We start from the raw sequence: 20,318 nt of genomic DNA on the forward strand, positions 1-20,318 counted from the left end.
TAATTAATTTGTTAATTAATTCTGCATTTGAGGCTGGGTTGAGCCCCCCTTCTTGCCCTCAGCAGATTGTTGTTTTCTGTTTTTTGTTTTCCCTTTCAGGGAACCAGCAGCAAGACAGTCCGTGGGGTCTGGGTGGGTAGGGGTGCCAGACCCTGGTCAGGGGAACTTAAAATGTTCACTGCAGTCTCAGTTTTTCCTCCAATTCCAAACTTGTGTCTGATGTGTGACTGGTTCCTGGAGACCCTGGAAACACTGTTCCATATAGTTCTTGGGTAATTACTGGCTGCTGTGGAGGAGAGACGAAATTCCACACCTCACCACTCCAGCATCTTGCCCCACCTCCATGTCTTTTGTTTTTACATCTGGACTGTAAGCTGTTCATGGGCAGGGCTTGAAATTCCCTCCCTGGTTCCTTACACATCATAGGTATAAGGCAGGCTGTTCCACAGATCTTTCCACGATGATGGAAATGTTCTCTGTCTGCACTGTCCAGGCTAGTAGCCACTAGCCACATGTGGGTATTGAGCGCTTGAAATATGACTAATGTGACTAAGAAACTGAATATTTTAATTAGTTTAAATTTAAATAGCTGCATATGGCTAGTAGTGGCTACCATATTGGACAATGTTGAATAGGCATTGAGTGTTGAAATGATTTGACTATGTTTATGTAGAGGCTTAGGTGAGACAGTTTCTCTGAATGGTTTTGAAGTTGTTGCCTTGTTTCAAATCTTAAGTTTGCAACATTCTTCCCATTTGTTTAAAAAAGGTTTTTAGTTTTATTTTATTGGTTTTGGGTAAAATACCTAATTTTTAACAGTTTTATTGAGATGTAATTCACCCATTTAAAGTTTACAATTCATTGGTTTTTAATATATTCATAGATATGTGCCAGTACCACCACACTCAATTTTAGAACATTTTCATCATCTCTAAAAGAAACTCCATATCCTTTAGCTCCCACTCCCTATTCCCCCATCTCCCCAGCTCCAAGCAATTAGTAATCTACTTTCTGTTCTTATAGATTTGCCTACTTGGAAATTTCATATAAATGGAATTATTCGATGTGTGGTCTTTTGTGATTGACTTATTGCATTTAGCATAATGCTTTCAAGATTCATCCATGTTGTAGTATGTATCAATATTTCATTCCTTTTAATGGCCAAGAAATATTCCATTATGTGTATGTGTCACATTTTGTTTATCCGTTCATCAGTGGATGGACACTTGAGTTGTTTCTAACCTTTTGACTATTGTGAATAATGTTGCTCTAAACATTCATGTACAAGTTTATGTGTAGACATGTTTTCATTTCTCTTGATTATATATCTAGAAGTGGAATTGCTGGGTCATATGGAGAATATGTATTTTACTGTCTCAATAAGAATACTTGTGTGTATGTGTATGATTTAGTACCATTTTGCTGAATATTTTTATTTTACATACTCTCCTTAATTACTTTTTGGAAGGAAAGCGTAATCTTAAAACTAGAAGGAAGTATATAAAATTTTTATTATAAAACAGCTTTTTTTTAAAATAATTATATTTCATTACATGTATATTTAAATTTTTTTTTAGACTCATACAGGATGCTGTGTTCCTTGCTTCTTTGTGAATGTGTGTTGCTGATAGCTGGCTATGCTCATGATGATGACTGGATTGACCCCACAGACATGCTTAACTATGATGCTGCTTCAGGAACAATGAGAAAAACCCCTCAGGTATTGTAAAAAAAAAAAAAAAAAAAAAAAGTGTGTTTGTACAGCTTTATCAGTTCTGTGGTGGAAGTAATCTACTTTTTTTTTTAGCAGTTTTATTGAGATTTATCCGCATAGTGTACAATCCATACAAAGAGTACAATCACTGGCTTTTTTTTTCTTTTTTTATAAATAAATTCAAACTTATAGGAACAGTTGCAAAAACAATACAAACCCCATGCAGAGAACTCCAGCATACCCCAACCCCCCTCCCCCGATACCCTGATCCACCAACTTTAACATCCTGTCACACCACCATTTCTTTCTTCCCCTCCCTATCTATCATCCATCATCTATTGCTCTGTCTTCTGAACATATGAGAGCAAGCTGCACACATCTTTGAACAAACACTATAATTCACATACACATTTCCCATGAACAAGAACATTCTTTTATGCATTCCCATTAAGCGCAGGTAAGAAGTTCAACATTGATAGAAAGCTTACATTCTATATTTCCTTTTTTTTTTTTTTTTTTTTTAATGACCCATCTGTGTCCCTTTGAGCCTCCTCTCCTCCATCCTCAGATCCCATCCAGGATCATCCTTGGCATTTAATTGTCATCTATTTAGACTGTCTTTTTTTTTTTTTTCAATTGTGGAAACATATACAGCCTCAATCTTCCCATTCCACTCCCTCCCTAGCATTCCATTAGTGGGATTAATCACATTTAGAATGTTGCAATGCTGTCACCTTCCCACCATCCATTACTAGACATTTCCCTTCATCCCAACAGAAACCCTACACTCATTTCTTACTAACTCTCCCTGGCCCCTTCCCCCAGTTCTCGTAACCCATACTCTACTTTTCATCTCTATAGTCATATTCTCTGATACTTTCTTTGTGCTTACTGTGGGGCTTAAATTTAACCTCTTAAATCTATAACAATCTTGTTTTTCTTTGATACCAACTTAATTTCAATAGGACACATAAACTATATTCCTATACTCCTCCATTCCCCCACCTTTATGTAGTTCTTTTCAAAAATTACATATTTTACATTAAGTCATGGTTTTCATTGATTTATCATTACAGTTTATGTATTTTAGATCTTGTAGGGAGTAAATAGTGGAGTTACAAATCAAAAATACAGTAGTATTGGTATTTATATTTACCATGTGATCTTTACTGGAAATCTTAATTTCTTCATGTAGTTTCAGTCAATTGTTTAGTGTCTCTTCCTTTCAGCCTGCTCAATTCCCTTTAGCATTTCTTATAGGACTGATCTTCTGGTGATGAAGTCCATCAGCTTTTGATTATCTGGGAATGTTTTCATCTCCCCCTCATTTTTACCCTCCAGGTGTTTGTGAATTCTCCAGATCTCTGATGGTTATTGACTTCTATTTGTATTCCATTGTGGTCAGAGATTTTAAAATTTATTGAGGCTTCTTTTATGTCCCAGCATACAGTCCATTCTGGAGAAAGATCTGTGATCACTAGAGAAGAATGTGTTTCCCGGTGACCTGGAATGTAATGTTCTATATATGTCTGTTAAATTTCTATCTCTCTCTCCTTTCTTTGTTTCTCTGTCGGTAGGGCTCCCTTTAGTATCTGAAGTAGGGCACGTCTTTTATTAGCAAAATCTCTCAGCATTTGTTTGTCTGTGAAAAATTTAAGCTCTCCCTCAAATTTGAAGGAGAGTTTTGCTGGATAAAGTATTCTTGGTTGGAAATTTTTCTCTCAGAATTTTAAATATGTCATGCCACTGCCTTCTCGCTTCCATGGTGGCCGCTGAGTAGTCACAGCTTAGTATTATGTTGTTTCCTTTGTATGTGGTGAATTGCTTTTCTCTTGGCTGCTTTCAGAACTTGCTCCTTCTCTTCAGTATGTGAGAGTCTGATCAGAATATGTCTCAGAGTGGGTTTATTTGGATTTATCCTATTTGGAGTTTGCTGGGCATTTATGCTTTGTGTATTTATATTGTATAGAAGGTTTGGGAAGTTTTCCCCAACGATTTCTTTGAATACTCTTTCTAGACCTTTACCTTTCTCTTCCCCTTCTGGGACACCAGTGAGTCTTAAATTTGGACGTTTTATTTTATCTATCATATCCCTGAGACCCTTTTCAATTTTTTCTCCATTCTTTCTTTTGTTCTTTCATTTTGTTTTGTGGTTCTCTAGGATGCTGAGTCGTTGTTCAACTTCTAGTCTTGTATTATGAGTATCCAGAGTCTTTTTAATTTGACCAACAGTTTCTCTTATTTCCATAAGATCTTCTATTTTTTTATTTACTCTTGCAGTTTCTTCTTTATGCTCTTCTAGGGTCTTCTTTATGTCCTTTATATCCTGTGCCATGCTCTCATTGTTTGACTTTAGTTCTTTGATTAATTGTGCCAAGTACTGTGTCTCTTCTGATCTTTTGATTTGGGTGTTTGGGATTAGGTTCTCCATATTGTCTTGTTTTATCACATGCTTTAAGATTTTCTGTTGTTTTTGGTCTCTTGGCATTTGCTTTACTTGATAGGGTTCTTTCAAGTTATAAAAAATACCAGTCTCTAATTTTTCAGATCTACAGCTTGGTGGCGTACACTTTCTCTAACTAACCAGCAGATGGCATCTGCGAGTCACCTATTCCCCTCAAGTCAGTTCTCCCCAACTTTGTCTTTTTGGTGTGTGGGGATCTGATTCTTGTGGGGTTCAATTCGTTCACTAAGTTTGGATGTGTTGTTGGAGCTGTCCGCTCTGAATGTGGGGCGTGTGTGTGGGTAGTTAGGAAGGCAGGGTAGCATTAATAATCAAAGCTCCCAGGTGTTCCCGGAGATTCAAGGCTGTTGCAAGAGTCTAAGCCTTCATTTCAGTCTTGCCACAGATTGTCTCTGCCGCTGACCCACAAGTCCTTGGTATTGGAGTAGGGTCTCTGGGATTTCTGAGCAGGTCCCCCTTCTCAGCCATGCTCTTCCAGGACCTCTGCTAAGAGAAGGTTGTGCTACATCACAAGTGCGCACCATCCCTCAAGGGAAGCCCTGGGCCACCGGGCCATGCAGGGGCGCTCCCAGCCTGATGCAAAGATGACTGAATGGGGCATGTCAGCACCCCCGCTTTTCACACAGCTCCGCCTTCCCAGCTCCGGGACAACTAGCTGTGGGTGCACCAAAGACCACTATCCACGGTCGATATTGTGGCATGTGCGCGGTGCCGTGGGATTCACTCCCTGACACACTGGGTTTCCTGGCACAGTTCTGGGCTGTGGGTCCGGCCCTGGGCAGGAGTGTCCCCAGCCCGCCAGGAATACGGCTGCAAGGGGCATGGTTTCTTTCTCCTTTGGGCTCCCCTCTGCCCCCCTGGCCCTGATACAATCAGCAGCGGGCTATCCTCCACGCCAGACACCGAGAGGTTGGCACAGCCCAGTCCTACCATGCTTCACTGTGTGGTTCTCACCGTTGTAACTGCAGCTGCTCCCAGGTTTTTTGTTTTTTCGTTTTTTTTTCTAAAAAAGAACTAGACTGTCTACAAACGCCGCAACATGGCCACCGAACTTTCAGCCAGCCCACTCACTTGTTTCAGAATGCAGACTCCCGATTTCAACAAATGCACAATCCCTGTGGATTTAGCAGACATTGTTCAGCTGGTGCATCTTTAGAACTGGTGTTCTGGGTCGCTTTCTGGTTTTTATCTAGTATTTTTCATGGAGGTGTTTTTTTTGCCCTGTCTCACCTAGCCGCCATCTTAGGTTCTCCCAGTTACTGGCTTTTAGTATATAGTTGTGCATTCACCACCACAGTCAATTTTAGAACATTTTCATTACTACAAAGAAAAACCCCATATCCCTTAGCAGTCACCTCTCATTCCCTCTATCCTTCTCCAGCCCTGTGTAACCACTAATCTAATCTGTATCTATAGACTTATTTATATTTAAATTTTATACAAATGGAATCTTACCATATGTAGTAATTTGTGTACGGTTTCTTTCACTTAGCATAAAGTTTGGGTTTTTTTTGTTGTTATTTTTTGTTTTAATTAGAGAAGTTGTAGTTATATGAAAAGTTATATGAAAAATACAACATTCCATATATCCCCTATGGTTTTTTTTTTTACACTTTACATTGGTGTGGTACCTTTGTTACAGTTGTATGAATATTAAAATATTACTGTTAACTCTAGTCCATAGTTTGCATTAGGTGTATGTTTTCCCATATACCACCCTATTAAAACCTTGTAATAGTGATGTGCATTTGTAATAGTTCATGAAAGAACATTCTTATATTTGTACTGTTAGCCACAGGTATTGTTCACAACAGCGTTCACTGTGTTACGTTGTCCTATGCTTTGTCCTCTAGCTTCCGTTCTAGTGAAATATTCACCCACAGTCACCCACATAATTCAGCACAGTTAATTACAGCCACAACAATGTGCTACTGTCACCACTGTCCATCTTCAAACATTTATGATCAACCTAATTAGAAATTCTGCATTAATTACCCGTTCTATCTTTTGGTAACCAGCCAAGGACTACACCCAAAGCAGCTAGCTGCAAGTGGAGGATGGGCGCCACCAGCTGCTGCAGAATGAGTTACTCACAGTCCCTCCACCTGTGGTCTTTTTTTTCTTCAATTCAGTTTTATTGAGATACATTTACATACCCTACAGTCATCCGCAGTGTACAATCAGTTGTTCACAGTGCCATCATATGGTTGTGCATTCATCATCACAATCAATTTTTGAACGTTTTCATTTCCCACCCAAAAAAAGAATAAGAATAAAAATACACGTAAAGAAGAACACCCAAAATATCCCATACTCCCTATTCATTTAATTTTTGTTCTCATTTTTCTACTCATCTGTCCATACACTGGAAAAAGGGAGTGTGAGCTACAAGGTTTCACAATCATGAAGTCACACCTTGTAAGCTACATAGTTACACAGTTGTCTTCAAGTATCAAGTCTACTGGGTTGCAGTTTTACATTTTCAGGTATTTCCTTCTAGCTATTCCAAGACACTAAAAACTAAAAAAGGATGTCTATATATCGCATAAGAATATCCTCCAGAATGACCTCTCAACTCCATTGAAATCCCTCAGCCACTGAGACTTTATATTGTTTCATTTCTCTTCCCCCTTTTGGTCAAGGAGACTTTCTCAATCCCACAATGCTGGGTCCAGGCTCATCCCTGGGAGTCGTGTCCCACATTGTCAGGGAGATTTACTACTCACAGTTTTTTACTGCAGTTTCTCATTCTCTCAGTCCTGCTCTTCCCTGTTGACTGACTATTCTTAAAGGAGGAGTGATTCCTGGAGCTCCCTCCTCCACCATCTTCCCTGGAAGTTTTCCCTGAAATAGTCTGCTTTTGTTGTTACTTTACACAGAGCCATGAGATCATGTATCGTGATTAGCAGTCATGCGGAGTATTATCTTGATGCTCTTCATCTAATGTTATTTCAAACACGCCAGGTTATTTGCATTTGAATGTAAATCCCACCAAACAGTTCAATAATATAATTTTAATTCTTAACTTTATATAAAGCTGAGACTTTTACTTTCTTCTTTGTTCAGTACAGTTGAAGAATACTATAAAAAAGATCATACAATGATGAAGTTAAAATTTTAGTCTTTCTTCGTTAACTGAAAGTTATTTTTACAGCTGAACTTTAATGAATAAAATCTCCCTCTGCTTTGTTTTAGGTGAACTATGGTATATCAGAGAAAAAGGATGTCAGTCCTGACTTGTCATTTGCTGATGAAATGTCAGAATGTTACCACAAACTTGATTCTTTAAGTCATAAGGTTAGATTCTTTTCATTCATAAGTTATATAGTTTTTATATCATGTGAAATTGCTCTCTGATTTCTTGTCTTTGCTAACATCATTTTTGTTTCTATGTACTATCCAATTAAAAACTGTAAATGTATATAGTTTTTTTCTTTAGTTTTTCTAGCTTGGTTTTTTCATAGTATTTTGTATTTTCCTATAATATTTATCTCAATATGTGGTAATTAGTTCATCACCATACTGTGAACTTCTTGGGGCAAGGAATAGGTTTTAGTCACCTCTGATTTTCCATCAGCTATCACAGTGCTAGGGCATAGTAGACCTGAAACAAATGTAGCAGATGAAGAGATGGTCCTGTTACCAGCTTGTAAGTGTAAAGGTTACTATTACAAATATAAGGGATTGTTATGGTTTTAGTGTATGGTAGCTGTGCATTCCTTCATTTATTCAGTCCTTTTATTTATGTGGCTGAGGTAGTGTTTATGTGAAAAGAAATAAGCCAGAATTGTTAAGAAGTTAGAACGTGCCCACTATACTGTGGGAACCAACTTGTGTCAGTTGTTCAGACAGGTGAACTGGTGGCAACGTGGAAGACCACCTGGGACAGGAAGGGGTTGCGGCAGCGAGGTTGGTGGGGGTTGCAGAGGTCCAGCAATGCTTAAGGCAGGCAGGGGTTGTGAGGTAATTTGGTTGTATAGTAAGAAATGCAGAAATAACTTTCTACAGAAATTTTTCATTCCATTGTTTGTGACTTTAGGTTCAAACGTTGTAAAAAGATGATTGGTAAATGGAGTCCTGAGTCCTTCTTTAAAAAAACAAAGATTGTTTCTTAAAGATTTTTTTTTTAATAAAATGGTTATAAATCTTGCCACATGACTTCTTGAGTGTCCTTCTATCCTAAGTCTGTGTGCTGTTCAGTTGTTGTCATGTTTACTGCAGTCTGGTGATGCAAGAGCTAAGTTCAGAGGAAGTCTGTTCTAATGAACATTATGTACTGAGGGGTTGTCATGTGGGGTGTTCTCTGGAGAAGCCATGGTTCTTGCCTTCTTGAAACATCCTGTCTAGTAGGGGATGATCAGCTGTTTACACAAATAATGAAAAGCCTAAAGTAATATGCCCATTCAAGAAATTCTTTTCTGGGTCCTTCTTCTTCCAGCTTCAACCTGCCTCTGTTTCTCTCTTTCTTCCTTCCTTCCTTCCTTTTTCCTTTCCTTTTCTGTTCTTTCTCTTTTTCTTCCTTTTCTTTCTCTTTCTTTCTTCTCTTTTTGTTTCTCTCTCTGTCTTTCCTTCAAATTAGAACAGCCAGATGTTCCTGCTTGTTGATCTCTTCCTATGCTTCATGCTCTGGAAGCTTCCTGTTCCTCCTTTAAGATGGCTAAAAAAAGAAAGCAGAAAATTGGCCAGTTCTGGGCTAAATATTTGACCTGCTTTCCTCATTTGGTTGCCACCTTGTGCTTTGCAAAGAGAATCCAAGGTTTTAGTGAGCAGGCACACCCTGTATCGCAACGTGACTAACACAAGCTTGGTAACAGTAGCCAGCTCCTAATGTTGATTTGATGGCTACTAGACTAGCAATTTGACCCTTACATTAAACTATTACACTTGGTGTTAACTGATAATGTTAAATTTATTATGTGATTACAGATTGATGAGTGTGAAAAGAAAAAGAGGCAAGACTATGAAAGTCAGAGCAATCCTGTTTTCAGGAGATACTTAAATAAGATTTTAATTGAAGCTGGAAAGCTTGGACTTGTGAGTATTTGGTGGTGTGATAGTAATCAGTGGAGTAGATATTTTTGTTATTTATTAATTTCAAATCATTTAAAGCAGTGATAAAGCATCATTAAAAGGAACAGGGAATACCAAAAACTAGTCATTAAGGTTTAAAGAGACCAGATCTGCACTTCAGGGGTTTGGTGGAAGGCAGATACTGCAGGACCCTCCTCTTTTTCATATAGTTCTCAAGGATTTAATTATTCGACTATGTGCACTGCTATACCACTTCATTAAGTTGAGGGTTTTTTTAAGTTTGTTATTTGAACTTTACTAAACCATTTGAAATTTAATAAACTCATAACTTGGCAGAGAAGTGCTCTCCTGAACCTTACTTATTTCTACCATTTCCACACTTTCTTAGTCATGCGATGGAATATCATTATATGTTGAGAAAAAGAAAAATGTGTTTTAAATGGTTGGTTTCCTTTGCTGTTTACTGTGGTAAGTGCTGCTTTATAGAATTGTGTATCATTTAGATATTCTTCAGAATTAATGTTAAAATAACATTTTTAGAGTCACTGTTTTCACTTAGGGATTCAAAACCTCAAGAAAATGTATAATTTAATAACCTATAATTTATACCATTTATGAAGCTCTTTTTGAAAGCACACAGTTGCTTTTCCTATTGTGTATGCCACCAGAGTTGGTCTGGTGAGTGGATGTGTAAATGCATAGATGTTCTCATATGCACATCCTTTAATTTGAATCTTATAGTGTGCAGAGTAGAACAGAACCAATTTGACAGATGAGCAAATAGAGCTAAAAAATACTGAAGATGGTGATAATTGGAAATATTTAGTTCCTGATTTTTAAAAAATATGAGTCAGTATTAATCAGTGACTACTTTTCAGTCAGTAAGCTCGCATATTATATTACTACTTTTTAAATATTTACTTAATATTTACTTTTTAATATAAAAATCTGCCTTTTCTCTTAAAGAGAAGACTTATTTGTATCAGCTGGTTAATGGATGTAAAACATTGTTGGAAGTGGTTTTGCTAAACTGAATTCAGACTAATAAAAATAGTTATAAATATTTTCCATGTTCATGGAAACCCATATTTTGCTGCTTTTTTGAGATCCTTTTTAATTTTTCTTGTTCATACTACTGTAAATTTTAGGCTATCTAAAAACAATGTCAGCAAATGGAAAGTCATAAACTTAATAATAAAACATTTATTTTAGTAAAATTTATAGTATCTTACATAGAGTTTTACAATTTTTGAAATGCTGTTCACATGGTATTACCATTGGCTTTCATGGTCTGTGAGATAGACCATATTTTATATGAATGAAATACTGCAAACTATATATTCAGTTTCAAATTAGCTTTGGTCTTAAATGTTTCACTGAGTAATATAATCATAAAATTTTCCTTTCCTATTGCTTTTTTTTTTTTTTGGTAAACCTAATTCAGCCAGATGAGAACAAAGGTGATATGCATTATGATGCCGAGATTATCCTCAAAAGACAAACCTTGTTAGAAATACAGAAATTTCTCGATGGAGAGGAGTGGAAATCAGGAGCCTTAGATGATGCACTAAGTGATATTTTAATTAATTTTAAGTTTCATGATTTTGAAACGTGGAAGTGGCGATTTGAGGATTCCTTTGGAGTGGATCCCTATAATGTGTTCATGGTAAGATGGATGAGGGGGATGAAAACAGTTTGCTTTTATAAAATTCTTTCGTAGCTCCACCATAATTATGTTAAAAACTAATGCTAAATTGCTCATACTGCGTTGATGAAAATGCAGGAAAATTATATGAATGATTTTGCATATTTCAGTCCAGTTCTTTTGTTTTTACTGACCATTAGTGTTTTTCGGTGGGGAGGATGGCTTGGCAGTGACTCTGACTTCTGCTCTTTTCTGTTTTTGAGGTACTTCTGTGTCTGCTCTGCATTGTGGTATTAGTGGCTACCGAGCTGTGGACATATGTTCGTTGGTACACCCAACTGAGACGTCTTTTATTCATCAGTTTTCTCATCAGTTTCGGATGGAATTGGATGTATTTATATAAGGTATTAGATAGGTGAAAAGTTCTTAAATTTTAAAATGTTAATTATTTACAACAAAAGGAGACTTATCATCCATGCAGAATCTTGCCTCAGATATGGGTTTGGGGCAGTTTTTGGCAGTAGTTAGTGGAGAAGAAATTGGCAGCTGCTCAGCTGTTTGTGGTTTTCTTGGATCCTTGACCAGTTAGTAGGAAAGAAGTGCAGTCCTAATTTTTGCAACCCAGTTCCCATTGGGTGGCAGCTGGACATATACATCAAACTAGAGCTAGGTAGCAACATTTTAAAAATTCTTTTGTAGGTAATTTGGAGTTACGTACTTTTATTCTTTGCTAGGAGTGATACCAAAGTATCATTAATTTTTAAAAGTTAGTTTTTTTCCTCAATGTAAAAGTGGTAGAGAATTTAGAAAAGACAGAAAGGTACAAATAAATGAATTTTTTAAAATCACCTCATAATTCTATCACTTAGGGATAATCACTGACAGTATTTTGAGATATTTCTGTCCAATATTTTTTCTAAATTTTAATTATCTTACAAAATTGGTATCATACCAATGGTATCATATAGAAATTTGAAAGGACCATTACTATTCTGACAAAACAGCATAATCTTTGAAGGAAACTTTTAGATCTTTCTGGAAGAATGAGATAAGTAGCCAAATGTTTTTAATGAATTAATTTGTTTAACAAAATCATTATGATATTTCTCTAACCTTTGCTTTATGTTCTAGAAACATATAGCTTCTAGAACTAATTATTTATGGATTAAACACCTAGTGTTGTAGGTGGCCGGAAGGTTATTTGGTTGAGTATTGTTAATCCAGTGCTCTCCCCCTGGGCTCTGATTTATAAAAGTAATATATTATCTTTATATTGATCATTTGTGCTGAAAACTTGCCAAAGCAAACACCGTTTTATATGAACTTTAGATGAAAATGGGAAGTAGTCATTTAATATATATAAGCTCTATTTGGGGGCATAATCTGAACTATATTTGAGCTAATTTTTTTTATTAGAGCAGTGGTAGACTTACAGAAAAATCATACATTAAGTATAGCGTTCCTGTATACTGCCCCTCCCCTTGTTTTCCATATTAACATTTTGCATTAGTGTGGTACCTGTGTTACAATTAATGAAACAATATTGTAATTGTATTATTAACTGTAGTCCATAGTTTACGTCAGCATTCACTCTTTTTGTTGTACAGTCCTATGATGTTTTTTTATTTTTATTCTGGTGACATCTATACAGCATAAAATTTCCCATTTTAACCACTTTAAAGTAAACAGTTCAGTGATGTTAATTATATTAACAATATTCTGCTACCATCACCACCATCCATTACCAAAACTTTTCTTTCATCCCAAACAGAAACTCTACCCATTAAACATTAACTCCCCATCCCCACCTCTGGTACCTGTATTCTAATTTCTGACCTTTAATTTGTGTATTCTAAATTATTTTATGTAAGTGAGATTGTATGCTATTTGTTGTGTTTGACTTATGAGCTAATTTTTAAAAACATTTTTTTCACTGAAAAGAATTTCCTACCTTGTCATAATTACCTACAAAGAAGGCAGTTGTAGTTAATTCTTTATTCTTCCTTGTTGCAATAACACTGTGCTTTGTTGTGTGCTGAAGAGCTAACTCTTCGGAAATAATATATAAATTTTTTTCTATTAAAACTTTTTTAGCCGTCTGGTTTGAATGAATGGTGAAGACATACTTTGAACTAAGGTTGTTGGGTGGGATGTGTAGGTATAACCTTCATTCTTGGCAGGCTCTCATGATTCCCTTCTGGTGTTGGTCAGCTAGCTTTTGCACAGCATCAGGCCGAAGTTGCCAAGATGGAACCATTACACGTGTGTGCTGAGAAGATGGACTGGAGTGGAAGTCTTTGGGGTAAGGTGTTTGTTCCCTTGACTTTGTTTTGAATATTCCCAGAAAATTTCTGAGAATGAAAGAACATAATAGTAATTACAAGGAAAATGTTAAAATGCCTGAAGGCTTTATTATATAGCTGAGTCTTTATACCAGAACATGCAAGAAGAGTCTTAGGTTTCAGACCAGTAGGTTTTTGTTTCATGTAAAGTCACAAGGAAGAAATAGAAATCATATATGTGCTGTCTGGGATATTACTTGTTTCTCTCCATTGGACTGTAAAGGATCATATGTTCACTTTTGTTCACTTCGTCCGTAGCACAGTGCTAGCGCATTCTAGATCCTCACCAAAAGTTTGTTAAAGAAGTGAATGCATGTGAATATGAATTAATGTCCATCTCGGATTTAATCTGTTTACATTGACTTATGATATCTTATATTGTAGCTTTATTGTATTCTTTTTTTTAAAATTCAGTTTTATTGAGATATATTCACGTACCATATAATCATCCAAAGTATGTAATCCATTAATCACATTGCCATCATATATTTCTTATTCATCACCCAATCTATTTTTCTTAACATTTTCCTTGTACCAGAGAAAGTGGAAGTTATAATAAAAAGTTAAGAGTAAAAACAGAACACCCAAATTGTCATGCCCCCCGCCCTATTTCTCCTTTAGTTTTTTTTTTACACCCCCCCCCCCCCATTTTCCTGCTCATCTATCCGTACACCGGATAAAGGAGAGTGTGATCCACATGGCTTTCGCAGTCACATTGTCATCCCTTGTAAGCTCCACTGTTACACAATCGTTTTCAAGATTCAAGGCTACTGGGTTGTAGTTTGATAGTTCAGGTATTTACTACTGGCTATTCCAATTCATTAAAACCCAAAAAGAGTTATCTATATTGTACGTTAAGAGTGCCCACCAGATGATCTCTTGGCTCCTTTTGGAATCTCTCAGCCACTGAAACTTTGTTTCATTTCATTTCACATCCCCCTTTTAGTCAAGATGTTCTCTATCTCACGATGCCAGGTCTAGATTCCTCCCTGGGAGTCATATTCCACGTTGCCAGGGAGATTTACACCCCTGGGTGTCAGATCCTACATAGAGGGGAGGGCAGTGATTTCACCTGCCAAGTTGGCTTAGCTAGAGAGGGCCACATGTGAGCAACAAAGAGGCATTCAGGGGGAAGCTCTTAGGCACAGTTATAAGCAGGCCTAGCCTCTCCTTTGCAGTAACCTGCTTCCCAAGGGCAAGTCCCATGTGATAGAGGGTTCGGCACATCAAACCGCCAGTCCTCAATGTTTGTGAGGTGAGCACATCAGCAGCCATCCAGGTGGGGAAGCCCAATACCTCTGCAGTTCCCCCCAGCTCCTCAGGGGGGCTCTGCATATTTTTTTCATTGTTTTTTTTTTTTTAAATTAACTATTAACTGTATCAAAAAATTAAAAAAAACATACAATAAAAAAACATTTCAAACAAACCAAAACAAGGGAATAAGAAAAAGGCACCTAACCTGAAATAGCTATATTATTTCCAACGTGTTCCTACTCTACCCCAAGAAAATATACAGACTATAACCCAGCAAAGGAATAAGAAGACAAATAACTAAGGTAACAACATTTCTGTGAATTTGTTCCTACCATACCTCCCAGAAATTAACAAACCATGGTCATTCCTGGGCATTCCCAGAACATTAAATTTACCCATGATAATTTATCTGTTCATATTAGATTATCATTCCCCCTTCACTAATTGCTATTTATCACTAGTTCCCCTACATTCTACATTATAAACCATTTATTTTACATTTTTCAGTGTTCACATTAGTGGTAGCATATAATATTTCTCTTTTTGTGTCTGGCTTATGTCGCTCAGCATTATGTCTTAAAGGTTCACCCATGTCGTCATGTTTCACAACATCGTTCCTTCTTACTGCCACGTAATATTCCATCGTGTGTATATACCACATTTTATTTATCCACTCATCTGTTGAAGGACATTTGGGTTGTTACTAATGGGAAAATTCCTTTGCTTGTTTTTTTCTTACAGATTTTATAAACATGCTCACTGATGTTGACTGCCTTTAGTTGTATATATCTAGCAATGGGAATGATTTAATGTTCAAAGACACTTTGTAAATGCAAGTCCATAATGGCTGGCATAGAATCTCAGCAGATTCTACAAATCAGTGTTTCCTGAATTAATGTTTCTTAAATCATTACGGGAACGAAACCAGTTCAACCTTGCTTCCTGGTTTCAAGGGACAACAAAATGCCTTCTCTTTTTCAGGCTAGTTTCCAAATGTACATGGAATAATTTCACAACATAATTTCTAATAGTATAGTAATAACATTATAATGTTAATAACATAATTTCTACTTTATTTTGTAAAATCAGTAAAGAACTGAAATTTTAATTGAAATTTTATCAAAATAATTGTAGATTGACAGGCAGTTGTAAGAAATAATACAGAGAGATCCCATGTACCCATTACCCAGTTCCTTCCAATGGTAAAATCTTGCAAAATTATAATAATACGGTATCACAACTGTTTGGTATAATCCATCATCTTGTTCGGATTTCCTGGGTTTTAACTGTATTCATTTTTACGTGTAAAGAACTGATTGTAATCATTTAACTACCTTTTAGAAGTCTTCATAAAATATAATTTTTTATCCACATAAGAATTGAATAATTTTAATAGATTAAGAAAATAAATTTATGATTGTGGATGTAAGGTGAAAATTTTAAATATTAGCATTACAAGGAGCCTATTTGTAAAATTATTTAAAATTGGTAGAGTAGAGAGAAGGTGGTCAAAACCAAAATATCTTGTGTAGGAATGAAATGCACCTTTTTTTTTTTTTTTTTAAAGCTTTAGTGTTTTATTTATTTGTTTTCTTTATATAGAATGGTGGAGAAGTTCATGGACCCTTCAGGATGACCCATGCCAAAAATACTTTGAGCTCTTATTGGTCAACCCTATTTGGTTGGTTCCACCAACAAAGGTATAGACTACATTTTGTAAAAATTATTTATACAAGTACATCAAAAATCCCAGTGTATTTATAAAAGGATTGTTAACATTTTTAAGAGTCCGTGTGTTTATAGTAAACTTTTGTTTCAATAAAAAATACTTCCATTACAAAATAATTTTCACACTAAAATCGTCATATAACAGCATTTTAATTTATGTAAAATAATTTCAGCTTTAGTGCACAGTGAAATTTGACTCATCCTATGGGCCTCAGTCCATTGAGGAAAAAAATTAAGTTGTTTCTGTCTTTTGTCTTAGGCATTGGCAGTTACATTCACCAACTTTGTAACAGAGCCATTGAAGCACATTGGAAAAGGAACTGGTGAATTTATTAGAGCGCTCATGAAGGAGATTCCAGTGTTACTTCACATTCCAGTGCTAATAATTATGGCATTAGCTGTCCTGGTTAGTATATAGCAATATTGACACTTGACTGGATTTCTAGAAAAAGGGTAACTCTAAATTTTATACTTCTTGATGTTGTAAATCAGGCTAAATCATACTTAGTGGTATGAGGTGATTTTTAAGCAAAACAGATGTATTTATACTTACATGTATATTCCTTTAAGCAAGGAAGTGGTTCTCTGATTGTAGATATCATAGCAGTGATTTAGAATAACTTCTTTTTTTAAAACTTTAAATCTTAAAATAATTTCAAACTTACAGGACACTTGCAAAAACAATGCAAAACCCATATACAGGACTCTCACATACCCCCCATCCAAATACCTAGTTCCGTCGACTTTTTAACATTTTGCCATATTTGCTGTATTATTCTATCATCTATAGATCTATCAATCTATCCATTTTCTAAATGTTTGTGAGTAGGTTGTATACATCGTGCTACTTGAATGCTTAATGTACCTTTTTTAAGACCAAGGATATTCACTTAAGTAACAACCTTAAGTACCGTTACGAAGTTTAAGAAATTTACTGTTGATACAAAGCTTACAGTCTATATTCCAATTTTTTCATATGTCCCAACAACGTTCTTTTGGGTCTTCTTATTAGAAGGACCATTGTTAGGTCCAGTCCAGGACTCATTCACTTTTTAATTTTTTAATTCTTTTTAGTAGAAGAATTGTAGGTTTACAAGAAAATCATGCAGAAAGTATAAAGTTCTCATATACCCCTCCCCAACCATTATTAACACCTTGCATTAGTGTGATTCTTTTGTTAAAGTTAATGAAAGAATATTATTATAATTGTACTATTAACTATAGTCCATAGTTTACACTAGGGTATTCATTGTGTTGACACGTCCTGTGGGTTTTACAAAAAAATTTATTCTAGTAACATATAACATTTCCCCTTTTAGCCACATTCAAATATATAATTCACTGCTGTTACTTATGTTCATAATGTTGTGCTACCGTCACCACCATCCATTACCAAAACTTGTCCATCACCCCAAATAGGAACTCGTATGAATTACGCATTAACTCCCCATTGCCTACCTCCTACTCTGGCTCCTAGTAGTCTATTTTCTAGTTTCTGAGTCTTTGAATTTGCTTATCCTAATAATTTTCTATCAGCGAGATCATACAATATTTGTCCTTTTGTGTCTGGCTTATTTCACCCAATGTGATGTCTTCAGGATTCATCCATGGCGTGGCATGCATCATAACTTCATTTTCTTTTTACAGCTGAATAGTAAATCGTGTATATACAACAATTTGTTTATCCACTCATCAGTTGATAGACACTTGGGTTACTTCCATCTTTTGATAACTGTGAATAATACCTCTGTGAACATCAGTGTGCAAATAATTGTTCAAGTCCCTGCGTTCAATTCTTTTGGATATACCTATAAAGGGGGGTTGTTGGGTCATATGATAATTCTATGGTTAACTTTCTGAGGAACTGCCAGACTGTCTTCCACAGCAGACGCACCATTTTACATTCCCACCAACAGTGAATAAGTGATCCCATTTTTCCACATTCTCTCCAACATTTTTTCCATTGTTTTGAATAGTAGCCATCCTGGTGGGTGTGAAATAGAATCTCATTGTGGCTTTGATTTGTGTTTTCTTGATAGCTAATGTTGAGCAACTTTTCGTATGTATTTTGTCTGTTTTGTATCTTCTTTGGAGAAAAACCTATTCAAGGCTCTGCCCATTTTTTTAACTGGGTTGTTTGACTTTTTGTTGCTGAACTGTAGGACTTATTTATGTATTCTGGATATTAAACCGTTATTGAAGATGTGGTTTCCAAATATTGTACCCATTCTGTAGGTTGTCTTTTTACTCTTATGATGAAGTCCTTTAATGCACTAAAATTTTTAATTTGATGAGATTCCATTTATCTATTTGTTCCTTTTGTTGCTTATGATTTTGGTGTGAAGTCTAAAAAAGGATTGCCTAAAACAAGGTCTCTGAAGATGCTTTAGTATGTTTTCTGCTACGAGTTTTATGTTTTTTTTCTTATATTTATGTCTTTGACCCATTTTGAGTTGATTTAAATATATAGTGTGAGGTAGGGGTCCATGTTCATTCTTCCGCTTATGGATATCCAGTTTTCCAAGCACCATTTGTTGAAGAGACTATTCTTTCCCAACTGAATGGACTTGGCACCCTTGCTGAAAATCAGTTGGCCATAGATGTTAGGGTTTAATTCTGAACTGTTAATTCAGTACAACTGATCTGCATGTCTGTTCTCATGTCAGCCAGTACCTTGCTGTTTTGGTAACTGTGGTTTTATGGTAAGTTTTAAGATTGGGAAATATAAGTCCTCCAACTTCATTCTTTTCATATAAATTTGATGATTGGCTTTTCTGTTTCTGCAAAGAAGGCTGTTGGAATTTTGATTGGAATTGCATTGAATCTGTAAATAACTTTGAGTAGAATTAAAATCTTAACAATATTTAGTGTTCCCATTCATGAGCATGGAATGTCTTTCCATTTATTTAGGTCTTCTTTGCTTTCTTTTATCAATGTTTTGTAGTTTTCTGTATACAACTCTTTTATGTCCTTGATTAAATTTATTCCTAAATACTTGTTTCTTTCCGTTGCTATTATAAATAGAATTTTTAAAAATTTTCTCTTTAGAATTTTTTTTTAAATTTTATCTTTAGCTTATTCACTACTAATGTTTAGAAACACTATGATTTGGGGGTGTTGATCTTGTATCCTGCCACTTTGCTGAACATGTTTATTAGGTCTAGTAGTTTTTTTTTTAGATTTTTTGGGACTTTCTCTACATAGAATCATGTTACCTACAAATAGTAAAAGTTTTAATTCTTCCTTTCCTGTTTAGATAACTTTTATTTCTTTTTCTTGCCTAATTGCTCTGGCTGGAACTTTCAGTACAGTGTTGAATAACAACACTGTCAGTGGGCATCCTTGTCTTCTTCCTGATCTAAGAGGGAATGCTTTCAGTCTTTACCTTTGACTATAATATTAGCTGTGGGTTTTTCATATATGCCCTTTATCATGTTGAGGAAATTTCCTTTGAGTCCTCTCTTTCTAGGTGTTTTTATGAAGGAAAGGTGCTGATTTTGTCAGATGCTTTTTCTGTATCAATTGAGATGATCATTGGTTTTTTCCTTCGTTTTGTTAATGAGGTGTTTTACATTAATTTTCTTATGTTGAACCACTCTTGCATACATGGGTGGAATAACTCCCACTTCAATATGGTGTATAATTCTTTAACATGCTAGTATTTTGTTGAGGACTTTTGCATCTGTATTTGTAAGAGAAATTGGTCTTTGGTTTCCTTTTTTTGTGCCTTTTTCTGACTTTGGTGTTAGGGTGATGTATTATTCCCTCTTCTTCAATTTTTTGGGAAGAGTTTGAGCAGGACTGGTGTTAATCCTTCTTGGAATGATTGGTAGAATTAATGTGTGAAGCCATCTGATCCTGGCCTTTCATTTGTTGGGAGGTTTTGGGTGACTGGTTCAATCTGTTTACTTGTAATTGGCCTGTTGAGGTCTTCTCTTTCTTCTAGAGTCAGTGTAGGGTGTTTGTGTGTTTCTAGGAATTTGTCCATTTAATCCAGGCTGTTTAATTTGTTGGCATACAGTTGTTCATAGTATCCTCGTATGATCCTTTTTATTTCTGGAGGAACAGTAATAATGACCCCTCTCTCACTTCTGATTTAATTTATTTTCATCTTTTCTCTTTTTTTCTTTGTCAGTCTAG

General features: G+C 35.8%; 1 protein-coding gene across 4 annotated transcripts in view; it reads left to right on the top strand.

The window, feature by feature from the left end:
* Positions 1-20,318, top strand: part of CLCC1 (chloride channel CLIC like 1) — a 65,362-nt gene that overhangs the window by 19,121 nt on the left and 25,923 nt on the right. For all 4 annotated transcript variants that reach the window (XM_037826479.1, XM_037826480.1, XM_037826478.1 and 1 more), the window contains exons 2-9: positions 1,578-1,720; positions 7,374-7,475; positions 9,105-9,212; positions 10,654-10,875; positions 11,118-11,258; positions 13,066-13,156; positions 16,053-16,150; positions 16,438-16,584. In XM_037826479.1, the coding sequence (XP_037682407.1) occupies positions 1,589-1,720; positions 7,374-7,475; positions 9,105-9,212; positions 10,654-10,875; positions 11,118-11,258; positions 13,066-13,156; positions 16,053-16,150; positions 16,438-16,584 (1,041 nt within the window). In that variant the 5' untranslated portion in view covers positions 1,578-1,588. The remainder of the gene's footprint in view (positions 1-1,577; positions 1,721-7,373; positions 7,476-9,104; positions 9,213-10,653; positions 10,876-11,117; positions 11,259-13,065; positions 13,157-16,052; positions 16,151-16,437; positions 16,585-20,318) is intronic.

Source organism: Choloepus didactylus, chromosome 2 (genome assembly GCF_015220235.1).
Source record: "Choloepus didactylus isolate mChoDid1 chromosome 2, mChoDid1.pri, whole genome shotgun sequence".
Lineage (NCBI taxonomy): Eukaryota > Metazoa > Chordata > Mammalia > Pilosa > Megalonychidae > Choloepus > Choloepus didactylus.